The 22,668-nt window shown below is 37.6% G+C and overlaps 1 protein-coding gene across 8 annotated transcripts in view; it reads left to right on the forward strand.

The window, feature by feature from the left end:
- pclob (piccolo presynaptic cytomatrix protein b) overlaps nt 1-22,668 on the forward strand; it is a 99,452-nt gene that overhangs the window by 71,250 nt on the left and 5,534 nt on the right. For 2 of the 8 annotated variants that reach the window (XM_082181702.1, XM_082181703.1), the window contains exons 19-35: nt 1,194-3,327; nt 5,635-5,661; nt 7,536-7,624; nt 8,703-8,781; nt 9,002-9,127; nt 10,859-10,967; nt 12,334-12,401; nt 12,864-13,075; nt 13,222-13,272; nt 14,430-14,560; nt 15,519-15,545; nt 16,104-16,197; nt 16,750-16,821; nt 17,119-17,398; nt 18,108-18,302; nt 19,709-19,814; nt 20,875-20,942. In XM_082181702.1, the coding sequence (XP_082037828.1) occupies nt 1,194-3,327; nt 5,635-5,661; nt 7,536-7,624; nt 8,703-8,781; nt 9,002-9,127; nt 10,859-10,967; nt 12,334-12,401; nt 12,864-13,075; nt 13,222-13,272; nt 14,430-14,560; nt 15,519-15,545; nt 16,104-16,197; nt 16,750-16,821; nt 17,119-17,398; nt 18,108-18,302; nt 19,709-19,814; nt 20,875-20,942 (3,868 nt within the window). Of the gene's footprint in view, nt 1-1,193; nt 3,328-5,634; nt 5,662-7,535; nt 7,625-8,702; nt 8,782-9,001; nt 9,128-10,858; nt 10,968-12,333; nt 12,402-12,863; nt 13,076-13,221; nt 13,273-14,429; nt 14,561-15,518; nt 15,546-15,637; nt 16,198-16,749; nt 16,822-17,118; nt 17,399-18,107; nt 18,303-19,708; nt 19,815-20,874; nt 20,943-22,668 lie in introns of those variants that run through there. The other 6 variants (XM_082181704.1, XM_082181705.1, XM_082181706.1 and 3 more) reach the window with 6 other exon arrangements.

The following is a 22,668-nucleotide window of genomic DNA, read 5'->3' on the forward strand; positions in this document are numbered from 1 at the left end:
TGGAAATGGGGACTCCACTTTCACGAATGAAAGTGAGTCTAGATCTTAACACAGAGATAGTCATGTTCCCGCAATGGGAACATGAACTATCCACAAAAGCTGCTTCAGCGTGCTGTAAGCACAAACACGTGATGCAATTATTGTGACCGTCAGCTGGGGACAGGGGACGACCACATCCAGAAACGCACGGGTGGAATGGCATCTTGAAAAAGAAGCAGATACACCCGTGTTGCTCTTTCAGGAAATAGCGCTCTCAACCAGTGCCGGAGCACACAGGGAATGACTGCGGCAACACTGACAGGAGATGGTGCAGCCTGTACCAGTGAAGCACTCACCCTCTTCGGCCTCTAACCACCGTCAGAACAAACACACAGAAAGAATGCTGTTAAAACAGCAGTTGAGAGCTCAGAGGGCTTGCGATCACCGCTGCACTCGCGCTGTACTCACCAGCACCGGGAGAGACTTCCAGAAGAAGCACCGACACACTCGCTCGTTGTTAGAAAACACTCCAAAACTCTTCAGAGACATCAATCGATCGGCTCCGAAGCAAAAGACAAGTGGTGCGTGCATCCACTTTCGTGTTTATACCCGCGCTGCGGGGAGGAGCGCAAGATGCAAATCTCGCACGCCAATGTGCATTGGCTCGTTTTTTCAATACTCGAAGATGACAGGCTCCCTAAGTGTGATCCCAATCAGTACGGTACATCCAACTACGTCGAACGTGACCGAACTGAAAGGGAACCAACATTTTCGTTTTTTCATTTTTAAACTACAATGGATGTTTTTCAACCATTTTTCAACAGACTTGCTAAAATCATCAAACCCCCAGTGGATTAGAGCAAATTGGGTAAACCGGTTGAAAATGGCCATCATGGTTTGAAAATGCCCCTCTGATTGGGGAACACCTACTAGTGTTCTGCAGAGATACATACCTGCATGATCTTGTGGTCATCAATTACAAATCACTGTTAGTTCAATGTCACTGTCTCCACCCATGTGTGCTTTCGGCTTTCATCAAAATGTCAATGCTGATCCAACACACTTTAAGCATTGAAATGTCCATCTCAGATAAAATTATGGTTTAGATCAAAACTCAACATTATATCAATGTCGCCTTGCTATCTGGGATATATTGCCTATCATTTGCTTGTTTTTCTTTCTCTTTCTGTTTTTTATTTTATTTTTATCTACAGAGCAAAGGTTCTCAGAGTGGCACATCAGTTGGCACTCAGAAGAAAGTAAAACGCACACTACCTCATCCACCACCGGAAGAAGATACCATCATTGGCCTGTCTGAGTACACCACTGCTTCTGCCAGAAGGCGAATGTGCAGGAACACCACTATGGCACGGGCCAAAATCCTCCAAGACATAGACAAGGAGCTGGATTTAGTTGAACGTGAGTCCTCAAAACTTCGTAAGATACAGGCAGAACTTGATGAGGAGGAGAAAGAGATAGATGCTAAATTGAGATATCTGGAGATGGGTATAAATCGAAGGAAAGAGGCTTTACTGAAAGAGAGAGAGAAGAGGGAGAGAGCCTACTTACAAGGAGTGGCAGAAGAGCGAGACTACATGTCAGATAGTGAGGTCAGCAACATCAGAGAGGCACGAGGTAATGGTCATGGACTAGAACGGCCACGGACTGCCCCACAGTCAGAGTTTAACCAGTTCATCCCACCACAGACTGAGGCTGAGTCCCAGTATGCACAACTTACAAGCCCATACTCCCATTATCAATATGCATCCCAAACAAGTCAGTATCCTCAGCAGACGTTGTACCAGCAGCAGTCTCTTTTCCATCAGCAGGTGTCCCCCTACCAATCCATCTACTCATCAGTGCCCTCACTCAATCAGCAGTCCCAGCAGACTGGCTATGACCATTCCTCACTCCTTCTGATGCAACAGAAACCCCGTCAGACTACTTTGTCTGACTTAGAGCCAAAGATTACGACAAACTATGAGGTTGTACGCAACCAGCCCCTCCTAATTGTCCCTACATCCACAGAGAGTGTATATGGAGTGTCCCACCTCGGTGGTAAATACAGTAGCCTTGATCTGAGGATGGGCCTGGAAGAGAGAGCCAGCATGGCCAGCAGCCCCATGTCCAGCATATCAGCCGAGTCCTTCTATGCAGACCTCGATCATCACAATGCCAGGAACTATGTCCTGATTGATGACATCGGTGAACTCACAAAGAGCACAGCAGGCCTAAGTTCAAGCTTCAGTATCGCAGATAAGGATATCAGCAAAGCGGACAGACTTCTCCGGACTGCTGATGTTCGTCGAACAGCAGATGTGGCAGACTTTCTTGCTCCTCTTCAGGCTGCTTCCCGACTGCATTCGTATGGTAAATCTGATGAGGAGTCCATGGAGGAGCCATATGAATTGAAGATGTTGAAACAGCAAATTAAGCAGGAATTCAGACGAGGTACAGATAGCCTTGAACAGCTTACCGGTCTGCCTCACTACCTGCACTCTGACACTAGTTTTAGACATTTCCCTAAAGCTGAAAAATACAGCATTGGGAGACTAACTTTAGAAAAGCAGGCTGCCAAGCAACTGCCTGCCTCAGTTCTTTACCAAAAACAGTTAAAGAATAAAAAAGCTCTAATTGACCCTAAAATAAAGTTTTCACCTATTCAAGAGAGCAGGGACCTTGAACTAGACTACAGCAGCTTTTTGGCCTCAGCCAGCTCATCAGTTGGTGGACTGTCTGCCAGGGCAAGGCTCCTGCAGGATGAGATCACATTTGGTCTTAGGAAGAACCTAGCGGAGCAACAGAAATATTTGGGTTCAGCTCTTAATCCTAACCTGGCTCAGTCACTCAACTTTGGCCAATCTCTCAACCTAGGACCTACCATAAGGTCTTCCCTCCACGATGATGGCACCTATCCCAGCGGCACTCGGTCAAGACCTTCCTCTAGGCCTTCCTCTGTATATGGACTGGACCTATCTATCAAAAGAGACTTATCAAACTCCTCACTACGCCTGAAAACAGAGGGGGAGGGCATGGATTCACAGTTTGTATCTAGGGCTAAACCAACAAGTCTGCCAATTAGTCAGAGCAGGGGTCGGATTCCCATCGTTGCACAAAACTCAGAAGAAGAGAGTCCATTGAGTCCTGTTGGTCAGCCCATGGGCATGGCCAGAGCATCTGCAGGCCCACTCCCACCCATCTCAGCAGACTCAAGGGACCAGTTTGGCTCCAGTCACTCTCTTCCAGAAGTCCAACAGCACATGAGAGAGGAGTCCAGGACAAGTGGCTATGAACGAGACATTGCCTTTATAAAGGATGACCTTCAGGGGGCCATGTCAGATAGTGAAGGTAAATTTGTTATGAGATATGTTATCTTTAATCCCAGCTTCTGTTGATACCATCTTTTGTATGGCTCTGAATGCATTATTTATATCTGTGTGTAAATTCAATTGTTACGTTTTCCTTTACGTTTTTCATCTTTTTTTTAGATTTACTTTACAATTTGCTGGGTGTTGCATTTGCATGCCATACTCTTAAATTAAAATCTTCACCTTCATACTGTATGTATACATAGTATATATTTTTATGTATAAAAGCATGCCTATTTGCATGCAAAAAGGAACTTGTTTTCCTTTTCCACTTTTGCTTTGTCATATACATATAAGAGGAGAAACAATTTTGGAGATCTTGAAAACTATTAATTCAGCTATTTTAATTAATTATACTGTGCATTCAGTGCCTCTATTATTTATCGCAGTGCTCAAGTTGATGAGCTCTGCTTTCTATCTATGGAGTTACAGCATCCTATATTTCTGTCAGAATTATTTAGTGCCTGGCACTATTTTTGTCTGTTTTTAATTATATAAATATAATTTTGATGATAATTTTTCGTATAGGGGAAAACACTTCTAAATATAACTATAAATATAAATTCTCCCTTTATAAATTTCCGGCAGCTTTGGGCAGTGAACCATTTATTTTAATCATAATTAAACTTGTATCTTCTTTCTTTTTAAGACAAAAGAAGTCTCAAATGTTATATTCATGGGAGTACCTGGTTTAGTTTGTCTAGTTTTTATTAATCCAGAATATGTCAGGTTGCAGAAATGCAAGTGGGAAAATTAATGTAGTGAATGTATATCCTTCCCTTTTCTACCCTTGTGGAAACTAATATTGACAAATTTGTGCTTTTGACATGTGATGAGATAAAGTTGTAAATTAAATGAGGGTTAAAGGAGGTTTATCTGTTTATAACATACATTAATTGGAGCTTAGTTTTTCATCACCTCCATATATACTACTTTTAACTCGCCTGTTTTACAGTTTTCTTATTTATGTCATGTAATGTCTGTCATGGGTGTGTTTCCAATTTTCATTCTCAATAAATTCTTGCTATTACAGTTTTTTGCATGGCTTATAAATGGGAATTTAAAAACATCTTGCATGTTACATGAAGATTGATATATTTTCAGTAAATATAGCCTACTATTCATTCTCTTTCTGTGTTTTTCGTATACATTTTGTTCTTTATACTTAAGTGAACATTAAGCAAGGATTGAAATTTAAAATCACCCAGGTATTGAATTGTTTTGAAGGTCTGTCTTATAGGCAATTTACACAAATGGTTTGGTTAATGAATATAATGTTTCATTCATTTTTTCCCCCCTGTAAAACACATTTTTAATCTTTAAGCTGTCACGGGGGTCTCAGTGCCAATAAGACAACATATTGAGAAACATTTTAAAATCCCCTCTAGATTGTGATATTGTGTTGAACGTCAAGCTGTTTGGAAGGTTTACCATAAGCCAGGTGTAAAGCTGGTATAAACTGAGTGCAAATTGTGAATATATGTTGGTTTACAACACTAAATGCTCTGCTGGGTTTGCACAGATGTGACCCCATGCTCTGTTGTGAGAGTATCAGAAATGGTTTGTGTTTCTGAAACAGCCTATTTAGCTTGCTTATGTTCACAGTCAAAGGAACGTTCCAGGTTCAAAAACTTTCAGTAGTCTCAGATTGTATAAAAAAGCAGAAATCATAAATAACTGCTGTTTTTAAGCCACCCATTTTGCTTTAAAATGTTTTTTTTGTGTGGTAATTGCAAATATACCGTAGATGCTGTCAATAGAGCTTAGTTAGTTTTGAACCTGGATCATCCCATTAAGACTAGTACTGCTGGTGTTACAATAAGGCCATTTGTTAACATTAGTTAATGTATGAACTATCAATGAGCAAAACATTTGTTACAGTATTTCTTAATCTTTGTTAATGTTCGTTAATACAATTCCAGCTGGTCATTGTTTGTTCATGTTAGTTTATAGTGCATTAACTATTGTTAACAAATACAACTTTTAATTAAAATTATTAGTAAATGTTGAAACTAACATTAACTAAGATTAATAAATGCTGTATAGGTATTGTTAATGTTAACTAAAATAGCTTTTAAACGGCTCTCTAGAGTAAAATATAGATTACAATGGTGTGTTATTTAGATATTGTAGAAAATTTGATTATGGCATGTATTAGATATTTAAAATAGTACAAGTTATCCACCTGCACTGCAAATATAACAGTGTGTTTTTATTGGCACAACATAGCTCTGTTTTAAGGCTAATTTTACTATGAATTCTCTGAAATACAATGTTTGCACTACAGCTGGAGGTCCTAGCTGGAATGTGAAAGGTGAGAACTGCTGTTCAGCAACCTTCAAAATATCATTAAGCATAAACCTACTTTCATGCGTGCCATACTTTAGTCTTGAATGATGGGCATTTCTCAGTGGTGCACCTCAGACCCATCCTGGTGTTCATTATCACTGCACTTCCTCAAGATCTCTCTTACATAGCCTGATCATATCAACCAGGGCACATACATGTCTACATACACAAGTAAATATGTGTGCATACCATAGTAGAAGTATCCTAGAACAGGGTAGGCTAATTAGGAAATGTCACTCTATCAACCTTTATCTTGCCCCACCAAAATATAACTAATGTAATGGAATTGCTGTTTTGATGGTGCAGGATAAAAGTCATTAGATTGATGTGTCCTTTTGATAGTGTGTTGGCCAGAATGACAGTTTTCTATAAGCTATTGGTTTGTGCCATGGTCAATGGTTCCAATTTGGGTTATAAAGTGAATGCACTGTCGATTTAAGGTGACATTTCCTTGCAGACGGACAGCACATCAAGCTATTCATTGCGAAACTCTTGCAGACAGATCTGGTTGTCCTTTTTCTTCTCACTCTATAAGGAGATAAATGATGATTTGTGGCGTACTATAGTGCTGCCTCATGAATAAAAAAAATTATTCGCTTACACAGTTTTGTAATAAAAGCACCTGCAGGTTGTGCAAAATACCCAGTAAACAAAACAGAAGATATTGCTCGTCTGATCTATTTTAGGTATGTGCTGACATGTCTGCCCTAGCTTGAGTTATGAATTATTCTGGGAATTCCCAGTGTCTTTGAAGAAAGTGCTAGACTACCTGAAATGGAAGCTGAAAAAAACAGCAGTAGACCTATATACAGTCTTATAGGATGCTAGACTACCATATTACCAGTGCAACTCTGTAGGTGAGACCAAGTGCACTGCAAAATCCATGTCTTATTCAGTATTTTTGTCTTTTTTTCTATGATATTAAACATTCTAAATATTCTTAAAACAAAAGATACATTTAGTTGAGAGCCAAAATAGCAGATCTTAGAAATACATTGAATTCATTTTCTTACCCATTATGTTAAGCATGAATCTAACAAAATTTTATACAATTTGTGCTTATCTTATCTTACACAATTTTGCGTCTCAACTAAATTTGTCTTTAAGAATGTTTTAAAAATTTGACTGAAAAACAAGATGACAACACTGAATTAGAAAATGTTTTTTGAGGGTGCTGATTAAAGTTTGAACTAAGACAATTGCATTTTAGCATCATGAAAGTCTGGTTTTATAGAACATAAGTTGTGGTTTTGTTTGGTTTGAGTAGTGGTTTACTTGTAGTCTTACTAGTGTGCTAGAGATAGTGCTAACATAAACTGTATTTATCATTAGACATATGGTAAGGCATCTCATCATTACACTGTTGTATGATGGTGTGTGTATGTGCGTATATCTGCTGTGGTTCAGACCCACAGGAGTTTTCTATCAAACTCTCGACGCATGACATGTAGACCAGTCCTGAAGGGACACAGCATGCATGTTCATGTGTGCATGCCCGAAACATGTCCCAGATCATTGCTTTTCCTGCCCTCACCATCCTCTGTCACTGCTTTCCCTGGGGACAGGCTAATTAACTACATTTAGCATTTATCTAAATAAACTCTCTTGATTTGAGATGGAATGGAAGATAATGTCCAACCCTTTTGAAACATAGATGTTGTTCTTAGAAGCCCTAACCTAAATCCATCAAGCTGTCAGTTCAAACACTCTAGCAAAGAAGTGTCCCCAACTGGGGGTTGTGAAGGGATGGTTGTCTGGGAGAAAAGTGGTGGAGTGGGACACATGCTCCAGTTTTGTCACTTGTGATGGTACAGTGGCTGCTTTATTCCTGTCTTCTAGCATATCACCTTCAGCATGAAGAGACTGACTGGTTTGACAAACCCTGCCAGGGACGTGGTGGACCAGAAGCCGGGCCAGACAGAAGACAGGTAAAGTGGCACCCACAGAGTGTTCGGGATGTGTTCCTGGGGGCTTTTTGTTGGTCGTGGACCAACACACCTATCAAAAAACAACAACATGGTTTTAATCATTACTATTTTTTATTGACTTAAAATCTTTACAATTACAAGTCGATAACAATGCTGTCTGCTCTTCTCGTGTCGGTCAAAAATGACAGAATTGTTATAATTTTATTTCAGTTAAATGAATGTACTATATTTTAATTTGATAATGTTTTTTATTTCATATTTAGTATTTTTACGGGATTTCATGGTATACTAAATTATATTTACGCTGTATTTATAATCCATTTATTCACTTTGTAAGCATAGACCTGAAAATTTAATTTCCAACTTAAACTGGCATTAAGTTTGATCTCTTTTCAAAGACGACACTTGGCAGATTATTGCTGAAGTGAGAAAAAGTTAAAAAAGTGAACTTAAAAAAGTTATAGAATTTTACGTTTTTTGTAATCAAAAATGCACAAAACATATTTTTTTAAAAACACGTAAAACAGCAAGAAAATAAAAACCATGCATCTAAACAAGTTTGATATCTCAAAAAATAAGCTTTCAGTAAGATTTTGTTTGGCCGCTGTACCAAAAGTTTTCCAAGTTTTCATTTTTGACCGTGAGGAGCACATAATGTGGCTATTTTTTTTTTTTTTTGATCATTTAACCTTTTTGAATCATGTCCTTGATTTTATTTTATTTTTTCACATAGCAAGTGCCAAAACCTTTACCAAGTTTCGTACCAATCCGATGAAGTAAAAAATTCTTAAAATTCAAAACATAAAGTTTTTCGGTCAAAATTTACCTAAGAACACCAGAGAGTTAAGCTGCAACACTCACCGTAAAGCTGACCCTACAATCTGATTGGTTATTAGGAATGTTATTCCAGGAACATGTCCTACTTCAACCACACTTACCATGCAAACACATGGACACACTGTACTCATCTTTAAAAGAACATCAAACCATATCTGCAGGCACATAGTTATTGCAAAAGCTCTGTTAGAGCTCCAGGAATTGTTGAATCATTTGCTTCTGTATTGTGTTTTCGTTGTAGCAGATAAAAGGCAGCTATTACCCCTTCCCACACACTCATATCAAACTGCAACGGGACCCCAAGGACCACAGCATCTCAGGTATGTTTTCGCAGCAATTACTCAAAAAGATACACAGCTAAAAGTAGTTAATTAGGCCTGTAAACTAAATTACTGGAAGGAAGAACAAAACAACAATTGTAATCTACCTCGTGGATGATGTATTGGTGAAGAGATCACATTTAAAATGATACTGATATGCTCTGATTAGGATCCAATTACTAAGCCATTTATCAGTTAAATTAAACCCTTGTGATTTCAGGGAGAGGGCTGGGAATCAGAGTTGTGGGCGGAAAAGAGATTCCAGGGACCAACGGAGAGATCGGAGCCTACATCGCCAAGGTTTCAGCAGGAGGATGTGCCGAGCAAACGGGAAAAGTTGTTGAAGGTAAGAACTTCTATATTATTCTGTCCAAAAATATTAGCAAATTAAATTCTCTTACAGACATTCAGGGGTTAATGAAGCGAAAGACGTGCAATAAACAGATAAGCAAATTCTATTTATATAAAAAAGTTTATGTACATGCTTCTTTTATTCATATGTTAAAAGGTGGTTAAAATAAGCAAGCGTCAGCACATTCGTTCATTTATTTTAAGCATTCAGTAGTCTTTCAAAGCAATAAGTGCCTAATTTGGGAAGCCATTTCTCATTTTAACGGTGACGCTTGTTGTTGCAGTATGATTGCTCTCCTTGTTGACACTGCTGGCTCAGCATGCTTTGTCAATTTGGATGAGCTCCTCTGAGAGTAGCTCAACTTCCTGAACATGTTTTTTCTTGTTTGATTTGTACTCTTTCATAACTTGTGATTTTAGAAAATGCATTTTTCCTTTATAGTGTCAAAACATTTATATTTGATTTGTTTCATGCCTGAAATATGCAAGCACCAATCTTCTGGTAGATTACACAAGCATCTGTTCTCTATCTTAAGTATGCATTTCCCTTGATACAATATAATAATATCTGCTGCCACAGTGGAAAAAGTGCTAGAGAGCAGATTTAATAGCTGATAGCTGTAGCGATATTATTGTTTGGGCCAAGAATTGAATGCACGCACAATTGCACAATGCATACTCATATCCATGCACTTCAACATAGAACCACAAAGTATGTGTGCTTGTAGTGAATACAGCAGGGATCTTATATCAGTAACACACTGCACTGGCTAAAAAAGGAATAATCTTTTAACAATTTTAAGGATTAAGTTTCAACCATAAATCCCTATATGTTGCGATATGATGCAAAACATTGCTTATTTTCTAACATTAAAGCCTTTTTAAATATGAATTTGAATGCTCACTTTTATAAAGCTCACAATATTTTCAGCAAATGAACCAAATTTGATTCCAAATCAAGCATTAATCATTTCGATACTTCAAAGCTGAATTGATGATTTTGGCCTAGGGGTAATCTTGCAGAGTAATATGGAGATATGACTGACATACTTGCTGAACATTTGAGAGATTTTTGAGTGGAAATTGAAGGGATTGATTGTGTAGAGATGAACAGACATTTTAATGATGTCCTGTTGTTATCAGCCGCTGAAGCGCTCCGTATGCAAAAGACTTATCTGAAGACTCGCTTTCATTTGTGTAAGTGCCCAGGGTTTGGCTTGAAGTGGGCTTCAGTTTGCAGTGATTCTTTAAAATTTCCTCTCACCTCTGCACTTGTTTCGGTCACTGATGCTGCAGGACTGTTTTCTTGTAGTGAGTGGAGTGCTTAGGGAAGCATGCTATTGAATAAGTGTGCATGTTTTTTATGTTTGTAGGTAATTCAGTGCTTTTCCTGAATTTCCCCTCAGGAATGACAATAGCAAACATTTCCTGTCTATCTGTGTGTGAATCATAATAGTTTTTGACATGTTTCCCCAATTTACAGCGCCTTCACTTTTTTAGTGACGCACTAAACCCAACTTTGGCTCTCAATTTGAGGCTTTTAAAAATAAACTTACTGTAGGTGACTTTTATAAACAACATATCTTCTTAATAGTTTCCATAACAATCTTCTGACAAATTATGTTTACTTTTGGTCAAGACAGACTGTGAGTATCTTTTTTTACTATTCTAACATAATAAATGTATTTCACTCACTGTTCCTAATGGCATGTGTTATGTTCCTCAGGAATGCAGGTTATGGAGTGGAATGGAATCTCTCTGCTGGGAAAGACATATGAAGAGGTGCAAAGCATTATGGGTCAGCAGTATGGAGAGGCAGAAATATGTGTGCGCCTGTAAGTTACAATGATATATTCAATGTTCAAGGCTCAGTCTAGTCCACCACATAAAAAAAAAAGTACCATGTAAATGCCACGTGTATATTAATTAATTCAAATAAATTAGACTTAGACTACCTTTATTGATCCCCAAGGAGAAATTAAAGGGATAGGTCACCCCAAAACGAAAATTTTGTCATTTACTTACCCTCAAGTTGTTCCAAACCTGTATGAGTATATTTCTTCTGTTGCACACAAGATAATATATTTTTAAGAATATTTGGTAACCAGACACTTGAGGGTAAGTGACAAAATTTTCGTTTTTGGATGAACTGTGATACAAACCAACTTCAATTTTATTTTCATGAAGATATTTCTTAAAAATAAATTTCTAATAACTTTACAAAACTTTGAAGCTATTTATATATATATTAAAAAAAAACATTATGATAATAATTAATTCTAAATTTACAATAAACTGCCAAGTGTCGGCTTTCAAATGAGATCATACTTGTGCTTTTAGTGCAAAGGGTTCATGAACTGTATCTGTTTTAGTTTGGGTATGCCATTTCTGGGGATTTTTCAAAAGTGGGGTTGCTGGCTAACAGGTTAAGGTGTTACAGCAGCAACAGAAAAAACTAAAACACAAGACAAATTAGACAATACAATCAATCAATAATCACAATCTGAATATTTATCAATTACAAAATACCATGCAACGACCTAAGTAGCATTGTACACTCAACAGCACCTCCAATTCACACTTAATACTCTTACATAGTACATAGTATAATCATTAGACAAATACCACTCAAATGTCAGATCCTTAGTCCAAGCAAAATTCGATTACATGTATTTAATCAAATATACAGCTAAAATAAGTAATATTGTGAAATATTATTACAATTTAAATTAACAGTTTTCAGTTTTAATAGATTTTAAAAAGTAATGTATTCCTGTGATGGCAAAGCTGAATTTTCACCATCATTACTCCAGTCTTCAGTGTCACATGATCCTTCAGAAATCCTTCTAAAATGCTGATTTGCTCAGGAATTCCTTATTATTATAAATATTAAAATAGGCCAATATGTAGGCTATTCATATATCATGGTGGATGAATATGTTATATCAAAGTACCATGGTTACCACCTGAGACCCTCACTGTACCATGGTAGTGCAGTGCTTTTTTTGTAAGGGCATATAGTTTCACACAATTATTCATGTACTGTAAGACACTTGGAAGACATTTTTCAGTGTCAGGTTGTGCCATATTAACAATTGATGTTATGCTGATTTAACTATCAAATATGTTCTACAATACAGTGACTGTGGTCTTTAAGCCAATATGCTAATATAGTTGTTAAATTGACAACAATCTTTTTAGGGACCTAAACATGCTCTCCAACGCAGAGCACCCACAACAATTGGAGCTCCATACTCAGCAGAGAGCTGGTGAGTGTCTTTAACATTTCATTCTTCCCTTCATACTTACTTGTCTTGATGCCTTTAATAAGCTTTTCATACTAACCAAGCTTCCTTTAAGGTAAATGAGTCCACTCTGCAACCATCTTTGCCATACATTGGCTCCAAAATATTTGAATGAGGAAAGACTTAATCGAAAACAAAAACCGTGGCTAAGTTTCAATAACATATTTCAGTGATTTCGAAATTTAGCCTCTTAAGCAGGCTAAAAGAGACATTTTCAGATCCAGTTTTAGCTTATATGCATGAAAAAAGACAAGGCCTGGAAGTTGTGACTTCCTTTCCTACAGCTTTCCTTAGCACTTATTTTAACCCTGGGTTATGAGTCTTCTTGCGCTCCTGACCGTGCATGGAAAAGGTGTTTGTATCAATCAGTAGGTTAAAAAGGGTTAGTTTTGTGTTATAGCTGTTGTGTGTGTATGTGTGTTGTAGGTGAGCGTCAGCGCTCTCCAGGTGTAGACCCAAAGCAGCTGGCTGCAGAGTTGCAGAAGGTGTCCCAACAGCAGGCTCCTGTCTCAGTGCTGTCTGCTCTGGAGAGAGCGGGACACTTGCACTCTGGCACCGGATCTGCCGCTTCCAGTGGCGTCCCTAGCCCTGGACAACCCGGTTCCCCTTCCGTCAACAAGAAGCGCCATGGTAGCAAGGTACTGTATGTGGAAATGTGTGCAGGAAGGTGCATCTGCATGTGCCTCTTACTGTATATGAAGAATATATATCAAATGTTGTGTCTGCATAGGGAACTGCAAAATAATTTTATTAGGGATTTATTTTCCATTATTTTGTTTTTCAGTCAGCAGAGGTTCTGAAGCCACAACCGCATCCAATCACTGGTGAAATACAAGTGAGTCTCTGCAATTTCACAATGACCTATTTTGCATGTACTGTACAAGACTATTCCAAGGTTAATTTGAATGATATGGTTATGTTTTGACTGTGTTTGCATCATCTAAGCCAGTCAATATTTCCATTTCCAGATATTTGAATATGGCAGCCAACTGTATTAATCACAATTTGGCAACATGTTAACTGTTTTGGAATATCTTTAATCATTTTTAATTATTGTTTCAATGTCAAACCAAAGATAATTGTGTAATATGAGATGAAGAAATTCAGATTTTTGAGTAAACACAAATATTGTGCTATTCATGCTCTTGCCTGTTACTGTTAAAGGTAGGGTAGGCAATTTTTTTCATAATCACTTTTTGTTATACTGGATGAATCTCTCTTCATATCCTGATAACAAGCAATAATAGAAGTGGTCTAAATATTAAATAAATGTACATAAATCTTCTGTGGAAGTCTCAGTCCGTTTGCAATGATAGGGTGTCCTACCTACCTGTCAACGTATGTATTTGCATACCTCCGAGCACCCTGCTCGCGCAGACATCACATGTCATCAGCATGTTTCATGAGGCTATGCAGAGTTTTAGACAAACAGACACCTTTTATAGTTCCTCCTAAACCAAAACAGCGATCTTATGCTCACAACGAGCTTACGGTAACTGTGACATGCCGTGAACATAATTACGAGATGGCAACCTGTGACGTTCTACTTGTAGCTGTTAGCAGTCAGATGGTACAAGTCAGAGCTCTAAGTTGTTAACGTTCATTATTGTAATGTTATGTCCTTTGAAACATGAGGTAATGTAATGCTGTCTCTTGTGATGCTTTGCAGACTCTGCTCTGGTGTGCATGTTAATGTGTTTTGGAGGAGGTGTGGCTTTGGAGACGCTATGAAGGGAGGGTGGGATCTAATGCTTTCAAAGATAGAGATTCTGAAAATGCCTATCCTACCTTTCAGTACATGAATATTTTTTTTTGCTTTGAAATATTATATTTAAGATGCATTTTATGTCGAAAATTGTGATCAGCCTTCCCTCGCAACTTTCTCCAGTATTGACTGCTTTATTGGATTTAAATTGCAGCATCCCAGTGCTAATTTGATCAATTTGAATGGGCTGCCTAAAGTAATGTGTCATATAATTATCTTTCCCTCAGCTTCAAATCAACTATGACAGGAATATGGGCAACCTGATTGTTCATGTGCTGCAAGCAAGAAACCTCGCTCCTAGAGAAAACAATGGATACACAGACCCTTTCGTTAAGGTCTATCTCTTGCCAGGGAGAGGGTGAGTGTCCTTGTGTGTGTGTGTGTGTGTGTGTGTGTGTGTGTGTGTGTGTGTGTGTGTGTGTGTGTGTGTGTGTGTGTGTGTGTGTGTTTGTGTGTGCGCGCGTATGTTTGTGTGCGTGCAAGTGTTAAAAGTAAAAGTAAGAGTGAAGAATGAAAGATTTATAGACTCTACAGTACCTGTATTTCTTTTATGTTTGTCTTTGTCTGCATATATAAGTGTTGTAATTTTGATTAATTTATTGTCTGATTTTTCTTTTTTAAGTTACTTGAATCTTTAGTCACTTAATTTGATTCAATTCCCCTTTTTTTGGGGATAGCTCCTGTTGTTGTTTTTTCTCCCGGTCTTTCAAAAATTATCTTTGAAAATCACTTTGTTTTTATAATATAATGATGTATACAAATGATTCCATAATAATTGGAATGGAACAAAAGTGTATAAAGTGTTTCATAATCAATTGAAACACTGGATGGCAGATAATACCTATAATAACTTGCATATCCAGTGGGCTAAAAGGTCCCTTTCCTGAGTAGAAGTCCTCACCTCTTTAGTACTGAAATGACTTATTGGAAGGCTAAAGTGGAAGAGATCTTCTTTGGAGAAGTCAATTTTTATTAGCTTAGCCTTCCTCTCTTAACATGCCACCTAGTAATCAGTGCCCAGTGTCTCAGACTGCGGAGACAGCACAATCGATATGGCTTCCACCAGTATGGGGTGTGTAATGCTATATCTGCCATCTCCTAATGGCCATATCTGCAGTGTTTATGAGATTAGTTCCTATTACCTGCACACATGATCCTTCTGTCTGGTGCTAAAAGCTCGGCAGCCATGACTCCACCCAAGCCACAACTTTTTTTGGAGGGGTTTCTGTCTACCCTTTCCTTGGATTATCTGACTGTTGTCTGTTTGTCTGTCTACTTTTACTTTGCATTCCATACAAATCTCCGGATTGGTTCAGACAAGTCATGGTTGTCCAGAACGCAAGGTAGCGTGGTGATTCTTTTTCTTTTCATTTTACTTTTTCATTGGTGCGTGGGTCTGTGTGTGTGTTTGGATTTCCTTTCTTTCATTATCTAGCTGTCATTCGTGTGGTGAAACCTACTGCGTCATCTGTGAAGTGTCTCAGTCAGATCTACCTCAAAGCAACCTCTACCTCTGAAGTTTTTGATGTGAAGTCAATAAATTCTTGAAATGATTCCCTCAAAGACAGTAAATATTATGTACAGGTGTGCAACTCAACCATTTTTTAAATTCACATTAGCTCATTGTAAGAGTCTACCGCTACTGTATGCTTGCATAGATTGCCCATATACTCATGTTGAAGTAGACATTTTTCCACATTTTATTCTGTGATCTGATAATGTCATCATCATTACTGGTGCCGTGGACCGTAAATGCATCGGTGTTGACTCTTGTGATGTCCTCTCTTGATGAAACTCAACTATCCTCAAGTGTGGCTATATACATATATTAAATATCCATTGAAATGCAGAATCTAAGTCTATTGCTCCTTGTATCCTCCCTCAACATGATGACCTCACAGTGCTGAGAACAAGAGAAGGACTAAATATATCCAGAAAACTCAGAACCCAGAGTGGAACCAGACCGTTATTTATAAAAACATCCTTCTGGAGCAGGTAAGTACGACATTCATATATTTAGAGACCATAAATATTATGTATACAGTTTTTTTTTCTTCAGACATATTGTTTATAAGCATTTGCCAGTGCTATCTTCTAATGATATAAAATCAGTAAATCATTATAGCTATATGAAAAATTACATTCTTTCTCACTTCTGTGTTTTTTTAAAGTCATACATTTTTTTAGAGTCATTCTTCATACGGAATTCATCTTTCATCTCTCTTTTTTTACATCCCTCTCTCTCTAGCTCTATGTAATTTTATATATAGTCCAAGGAATATGCACAGAATGTATTACATGTAATTACTAGTCTAAGACACAAGGGAAGTTTGACATCACAGTCACATTTCCCATGTGTCCCATTTTTTTCTATCCAAACTTGACATTCCATGCTTGAAAACACTGAAAGTTGACCCAGTTTGGCTGTCATTGCTATGCTGTTTACTGAGTCACAGATTTCCTGTTAAAATATGTTTGTGCCTTCAGAATTATGTCTTCAGCCTGCATCTGACTGAAAAATTGTGTTTGTGTGTGTGTTTGGCTTAGCTGAAGAAGAAAACTCTGGAGGTTACTGTGTGGGATTATGACAGATATTCCTCAAATGATTTCCTGGGAGAAGTGAGTGTTGCTAGATGAGTGTCATTCCATGCACCAAAAAACACTTATGGCAGCGATAAACATAATTTGCATTGCATCAATCACTTAGATGTGATTCAAAGTATGCTAGCATTTTGTCTTCTCTTCCATGGGTTATTGTTATGAAATGTGTAATTCTTAAATCATTTAGCATCTGTCAGTATCTATTTGCATTATTATCGACCAAAGAATAGTTTATAATTGACTAAAGGAAAGACATTTCTCTGTAGTCAGAAGAGTAAATATAATCTAACACATTATGAATACGCTTTTTTGTAGGTGCTCATTGATCTTTCAAACACGACTCAGCTGGATAACACGCCTCGCTGGCACCCCCTAAAGGAGCAAAGCGAGAGTATTCAACATGGAAGGACCCACCCTCCACAGGGGCCCGGCGGCTCTGGGGGACTAGGAGGTCAGGGCGGCCCTGGAGGTCAGGGAGGCCCCGGAGGGCCAGGAGGGTCTGGAGGTCAAGGAGGGCAACCGGGGAACCACCAGTCCCCTAAAACCTCTGTCATCAAAAGCCGAAGTCATGGCATTTTCCCTGATCCTGCTAAAGGTATGCATACTAAACAGAAATAAACACACGGATCGCACAGGTGGTGCTTCTAGTTATATAATACAGTTCAAAGTCAACAAGACTGTATTTGTTTGATCAAAATACAGTAAAAACAGTCACACTGTGAAATATTATCACAATTCAAAATAAACGTTTTCTATTTCAATAGATTTTAAAATGTAATTTATTCCTGAGACTACAAAGCTGAATTTTCTGCAGTCATTTATCCAGTCTTCAGTGACACGTGATCCTTCAGAAATCATTCTCTAATATGCTGATTTGCTGCTCAAGAAATATATATTTTTTGCTTAATAAAATTAGCAAGAGGAAGCTGTCTGAAAGGGATGTCCAGGTACTAACCCAAATTTTATCAAAAAAATATAAAAGCACAGCTGCCCAACTCACTGCAGAATTAAATGTGCACCTCAACTCTCCTGTTTCCATCAAAACTATAATCAGTATTCATGGTCAGGCTGCTATAGCCAAACCTTTGGTCACTCGTGCCAATGCCAAATGTGGGTTTCATTAGTGCCAGCAGCGCAAATCTTGGGTTAGTTATTAATTTATTTTAAAAAATAAAATAAAAGTAACGAAACCTTGCTGACCCCAAACTTTTGCATGGCTGTGCATATTTAACAGGAGAAGGAAGGTTAAGGTATATTTGGGATCTGTGAAGGATTAATCGAGGGCACGTACTGTATGTTCACAGACACACAGGTCCCTACAATAGAAAAGTCTCACAGTAGTCCCGGCAGCTCCAAATCTTCCTCTGAGGGTCACTTGCGCTCACACGGCCCCTCACGCAGCCAGAGCAAAGGCAGCGTCACCCAAGCACACCTGGAAGAAGCCGGGAACGCCATCGCTGCAGCCGAGGCTGCGGTGCACCAGGCCCGACTCCAGCCAAGTAACCCTTACTACTTCACATGAGCTCACAGCCTATCCGTTCTCTGTCTTTCTTTCTTCCTTCCTCTCATTCTCGCACTCTTCCGCTATTTATTTTCCATTCCCTCTCGTCCTCACCTTTCTGACACATTTGTTTTATTTTTTGTTTAGTTTAGTTTTCATCATTTTATGTTAATAAATTAAAGCCTACACCTAAAATCACAAAATGAGAACTTATCTTAATAATTCATAAATAGACAGTATCTTATTGAATAATACATTTGATTGTCCTAAAGTACTTTTTAAACCTCCCAGAATTTAAATTTAGATATTTGAGTGGCAAAACGGAAATACTCTCATCTAAAAAATCTTGATTTTAAAGAAAAAAGACCAAAAAAAACATTAAATCGTTTAAACTCCTGTTAGTAAATCAAAAATCACAAACCACAAAATATTGCCTTTAGCTACAGTAAAACTGGGGTGAGTCAGCAATTAAAAAATGTATTCCCCATATAAAAGTAAATGCCAGACGTAATGCCAGGCTCAATCTTTCTTTGCAATTCCATATTAGCAGAGGAGACATTTGTTGCATTAAAAAAAGATCCCTAGAGCTGTACGCACATAGGCTGATTTTCACAACTAAAGTGCTATTCTTTCCCGAAATTCCCTGCCGTCATAGAGATACTCGATGCTAAATTTGAGTGTATATTGAAGACACTTCACACTGACATCCAGAGCATGATGAACCCCTCTGTTACCTCATTTCCCCTTGCAAGTAAAATCCCAGGCCCTTACCCCAGATCAAACCCATATCTATGTCCGCATGATTGTGGTGTGTAAAAATCATGAGCTGGTTTCATGTGAGGGCGACTATGCAATCTGTGGATGAGTCCGTGTAGAGAGACAGCCCCATCTAAAGGCAGAACTGGCCCCATACTGATCATACGACATCTTCCAGCCAATGAGAGCAAAGTATCGAGTCAGATGACCATCATGGAGGGATCTCTGCTAGAGGAGGTGAGAGACACGTGACTCCTCCCTCTCTCTAAATATAAGAATAAAAATCAACACTAATCAGCACATTACACGTCCATTTTAGAAGCAAAACACAAAAATGTTTATATCTAAAGTCAAGAAAGCCATGGGATTTGCATAAATTTCTTTTCTGTGGTTAAACCGATGTTTAAGTTATTTTAAAAAGAGTGCATTACCTTTCATTTCACCGTGGTCTCTCTTTTTTTTTGTTCTTTTGCTTTTCTTTTCCGTTCATGTGGAAAATGCATATCCATTGTTTTTGCATAAATTGTTTGAGTTAGTAATGTAAATAATAAGCCCCGTATGTATATGGCACATGTCTAATTTCAGACTTATCTCTCTTTTTTTTTTTTTTTTGTGTGTGTGTGTGTGTATGCATGTGTATTTTTACAGATAAAACAAACCACAGAATGATTGATGGGGACGGATACACTCTGGACAGTGAAGATGTCATGGGCACTAATGCTTTGGACAGCGCCATATTTCAGGTCCCTCTTCTGTAAGTATGCCTATTCAATCCTGCAATTGCAATTAATCTGCATCATATGGATTTCATGTATTTATTCAGTGAAGTGATAGGCTGATGTATTGGATATTTAAGATTATCTGCATTGGCTCGTGGAACAGAAATGCTAGTGTAAATAGTGCAACTAGTGCCACTTATATATGTAATATATGTCAAATGTTTTGAGTTAATGGTATTGTTAAAGTTTAGTCTCTTATGCTCACCAAGGCTGCATTAGTTTTGTAAAAAAAAAAAAAAAAATACAGTAAAAACAGTAATATTGTGAAATATTATATACAATTTAAAATTACAGTTTTCTGTTTTAATATATTTTAAAATGTAATTTATTCCTGTGATGGCAAAGCTGAATTTTGAGCATCATTACTCCAGTCTTCAGTGCCACATGTTCTTTCAGAAATCATGTGAAGAAATGGTGATTTGCTGCTCAAGAAACATTTCTTATTATCATCAATGTTTAAAACAGTTGTGCTGCTTTACATTTTTGTGAAAACTTTTTTTTTCTCAAGATTCTTTGACGAATAAAATGTGAAATATATATTTTGGGACATTATAAATGTTTTTACTGTCAGTTTTGATCAATGTAATGTCTTTGCTATATAAATAAACGTACAAATATAAATGTTATATAATAAATATATGTTATAAATATGTTATATAAATATAACGTGTATATATATATATATATATATATATATATATATATATATGTTAATTTCTTACAAAAAAATCTTTTACATTTAAATGTTTAATTTACTAGTGTGTTATTAACAATTTGAGTGAACATTTTATTTATTGAATTTTAATATTATTTGATTTGTTGCCAAGAACTCTGAAATCTGCAGCATATAAAATATTTCTAATTCATTTTATGTACATTTTCTTTATTTCAATATTAAAAACATAAAACTTCCAGGTTTAAATGAGATTTGAAATCTTTGTTTTTTAGACCCTAATATTTATATACTAATACAAAAAAAAAGTTGCAGTACTCACACCTTCAATTTCTTTGCTCTATTATTATTCATTTCATCAGGAAAAACATTCCTAATGGGACAGATAAAAGCAGAGGAGTTGAATCTTTGAACCTGCCAGATTCGGAAGGTAACGATCTGTTTCGTCTTCCAGATTCAGTTCACACACAATATAATCATAGTTGTTTCCATGCTCATAACAGTGAACCTTATGAGAACAAAATAAAATTGGTAACGTGTGTGTCATAATAAAGCTTTGTACTATGTTATACAGGGTAGTCAGTCAGTACAGGTCAGGTTCACCCCTGAGGTTGAATTAGCACTTGTCAGAAAGCTGTTTAGGAGACAAAGAACCTGTTAAACAGAGGAAAACAGCAGTCATCCCCTTCTGTTCTGCTCTAGACTTGCCACTGCCACACATTGCTGAATAATTCATCACAGCAGAGGGTGTGTTTTTGTTGCTGTCAAAAGAGACAGACGTCGGCACAACAAAACACGGACAAAGTGTCTAACACAAAACATTGTTTTGCATTTAGTTGCCACCAATATCTTGTTCTGATGTCTAGTATTTCATTATACTTCATGTTTTATAGTGTATATAACTATTGTTTTAACATACATACAGGGTTGGACAATGAAACTGAAACACTGACCAATATAGTGTTGTTTCACGGCTATATACTGTATGTGCTGCCTGGTGGCCAAGAGCAAAAGCTCAGCTGTACATAAAATATTGCAATCCACACAACGTAATGGGAGACATATCAGAGTTCAAAAGAGGACAAATTGTTGGTGTGCGTCTCGGTGGCTCATCTGTGACCGGGACAGAAAGTCTTTGTGGTGTATCGAGAGCTATGGTATCCAGGGTAATGTCGGCATACCACCACGTAGGATGAACCACATCCAACAGGAGTCAATGCAAGAGGAAGCTGTCTGAAAGGGATATTCAGGTATTTAACCCGGATTGTTTCCAAAAAAACATAAAAGCACAGCTGCAGAGTTAAATGTGCACCTCAACTCTTCTGTTTCCGTCAAAACTGTTCGTCGTGAGCTCCACAGGGTCAATATTCATGGTCAATATTCAAAGCCAAACCTTTGGTCACTCATGCCAATGCCAAATGTGGGTTTCATTGGTGCCAGCAGCGTAAATCTTGGGTTTTGGATAATTTGAAAAAATATTGTTGAAAAATACTTTAAAAATTTAGTTCTCTGATGAGTCCATCTTCCCTGTCTTTCCCACATCTGTGGGAGTTACGGTGTGGAGAAGCCCAAAAGAGGTTTAACACCTGGACTGTTGCTGCCCAGAGTGAAGCATGGGGTGGATCAGTGATAGTTTGGGATGCAATATCATTACCCCACTACTTGTGCTAGATGTCACTGTCAAGGACTGCTGAATCATTCTAGGGGACCATGTGCACCTAATAGTTAAAATAATGTACTCTGAAGTGGTGTTGTGTATCAGGCTGATAATGCACATATGTGACCCTGGATCACAAAACCATGCAGTCACAAGTCGCACGGGTATATTTGTGGCAATAGCCAACAATACATTGTATGGGTCAAAATTATCGATTTTTCTTTTAAGCCAAAAAATCATTAGGCTATTAAGTAAAGATCATGTTCCATGAAGATATTTTGTAAATTTCCTACTGTAAATATATAAAACATTTATTTTTGCGAGTGAATGCAGCATAATTGCGAACATAAATGGACAACTTTCTCAATGTTTAGATTTGTTGGTTTTTTTACCCTAAGATTCCAGATTTCCAACTGTTGTATCTCGGCCAAATATTGTCCAATCCTAACAAACCATACATCAATTGAAAGCTTTCATGTGATGTATAAATCTCAATTTC

The sequence above is a fragment of the Leuciscus leuciscus genome (assembly GCF_965113295.1).
Source record: "Leuciscus leuciscus genome assembly, chromosome: 10".
In the NCBI taxonomy this organism is placed as follows: domain Eukaryota; kingdom Metazoa; phylum Chordata; class Actinopteri; order Cypriniformes; family Leuciscidae; genus Leuciscus; species Leuciscus leuciscus.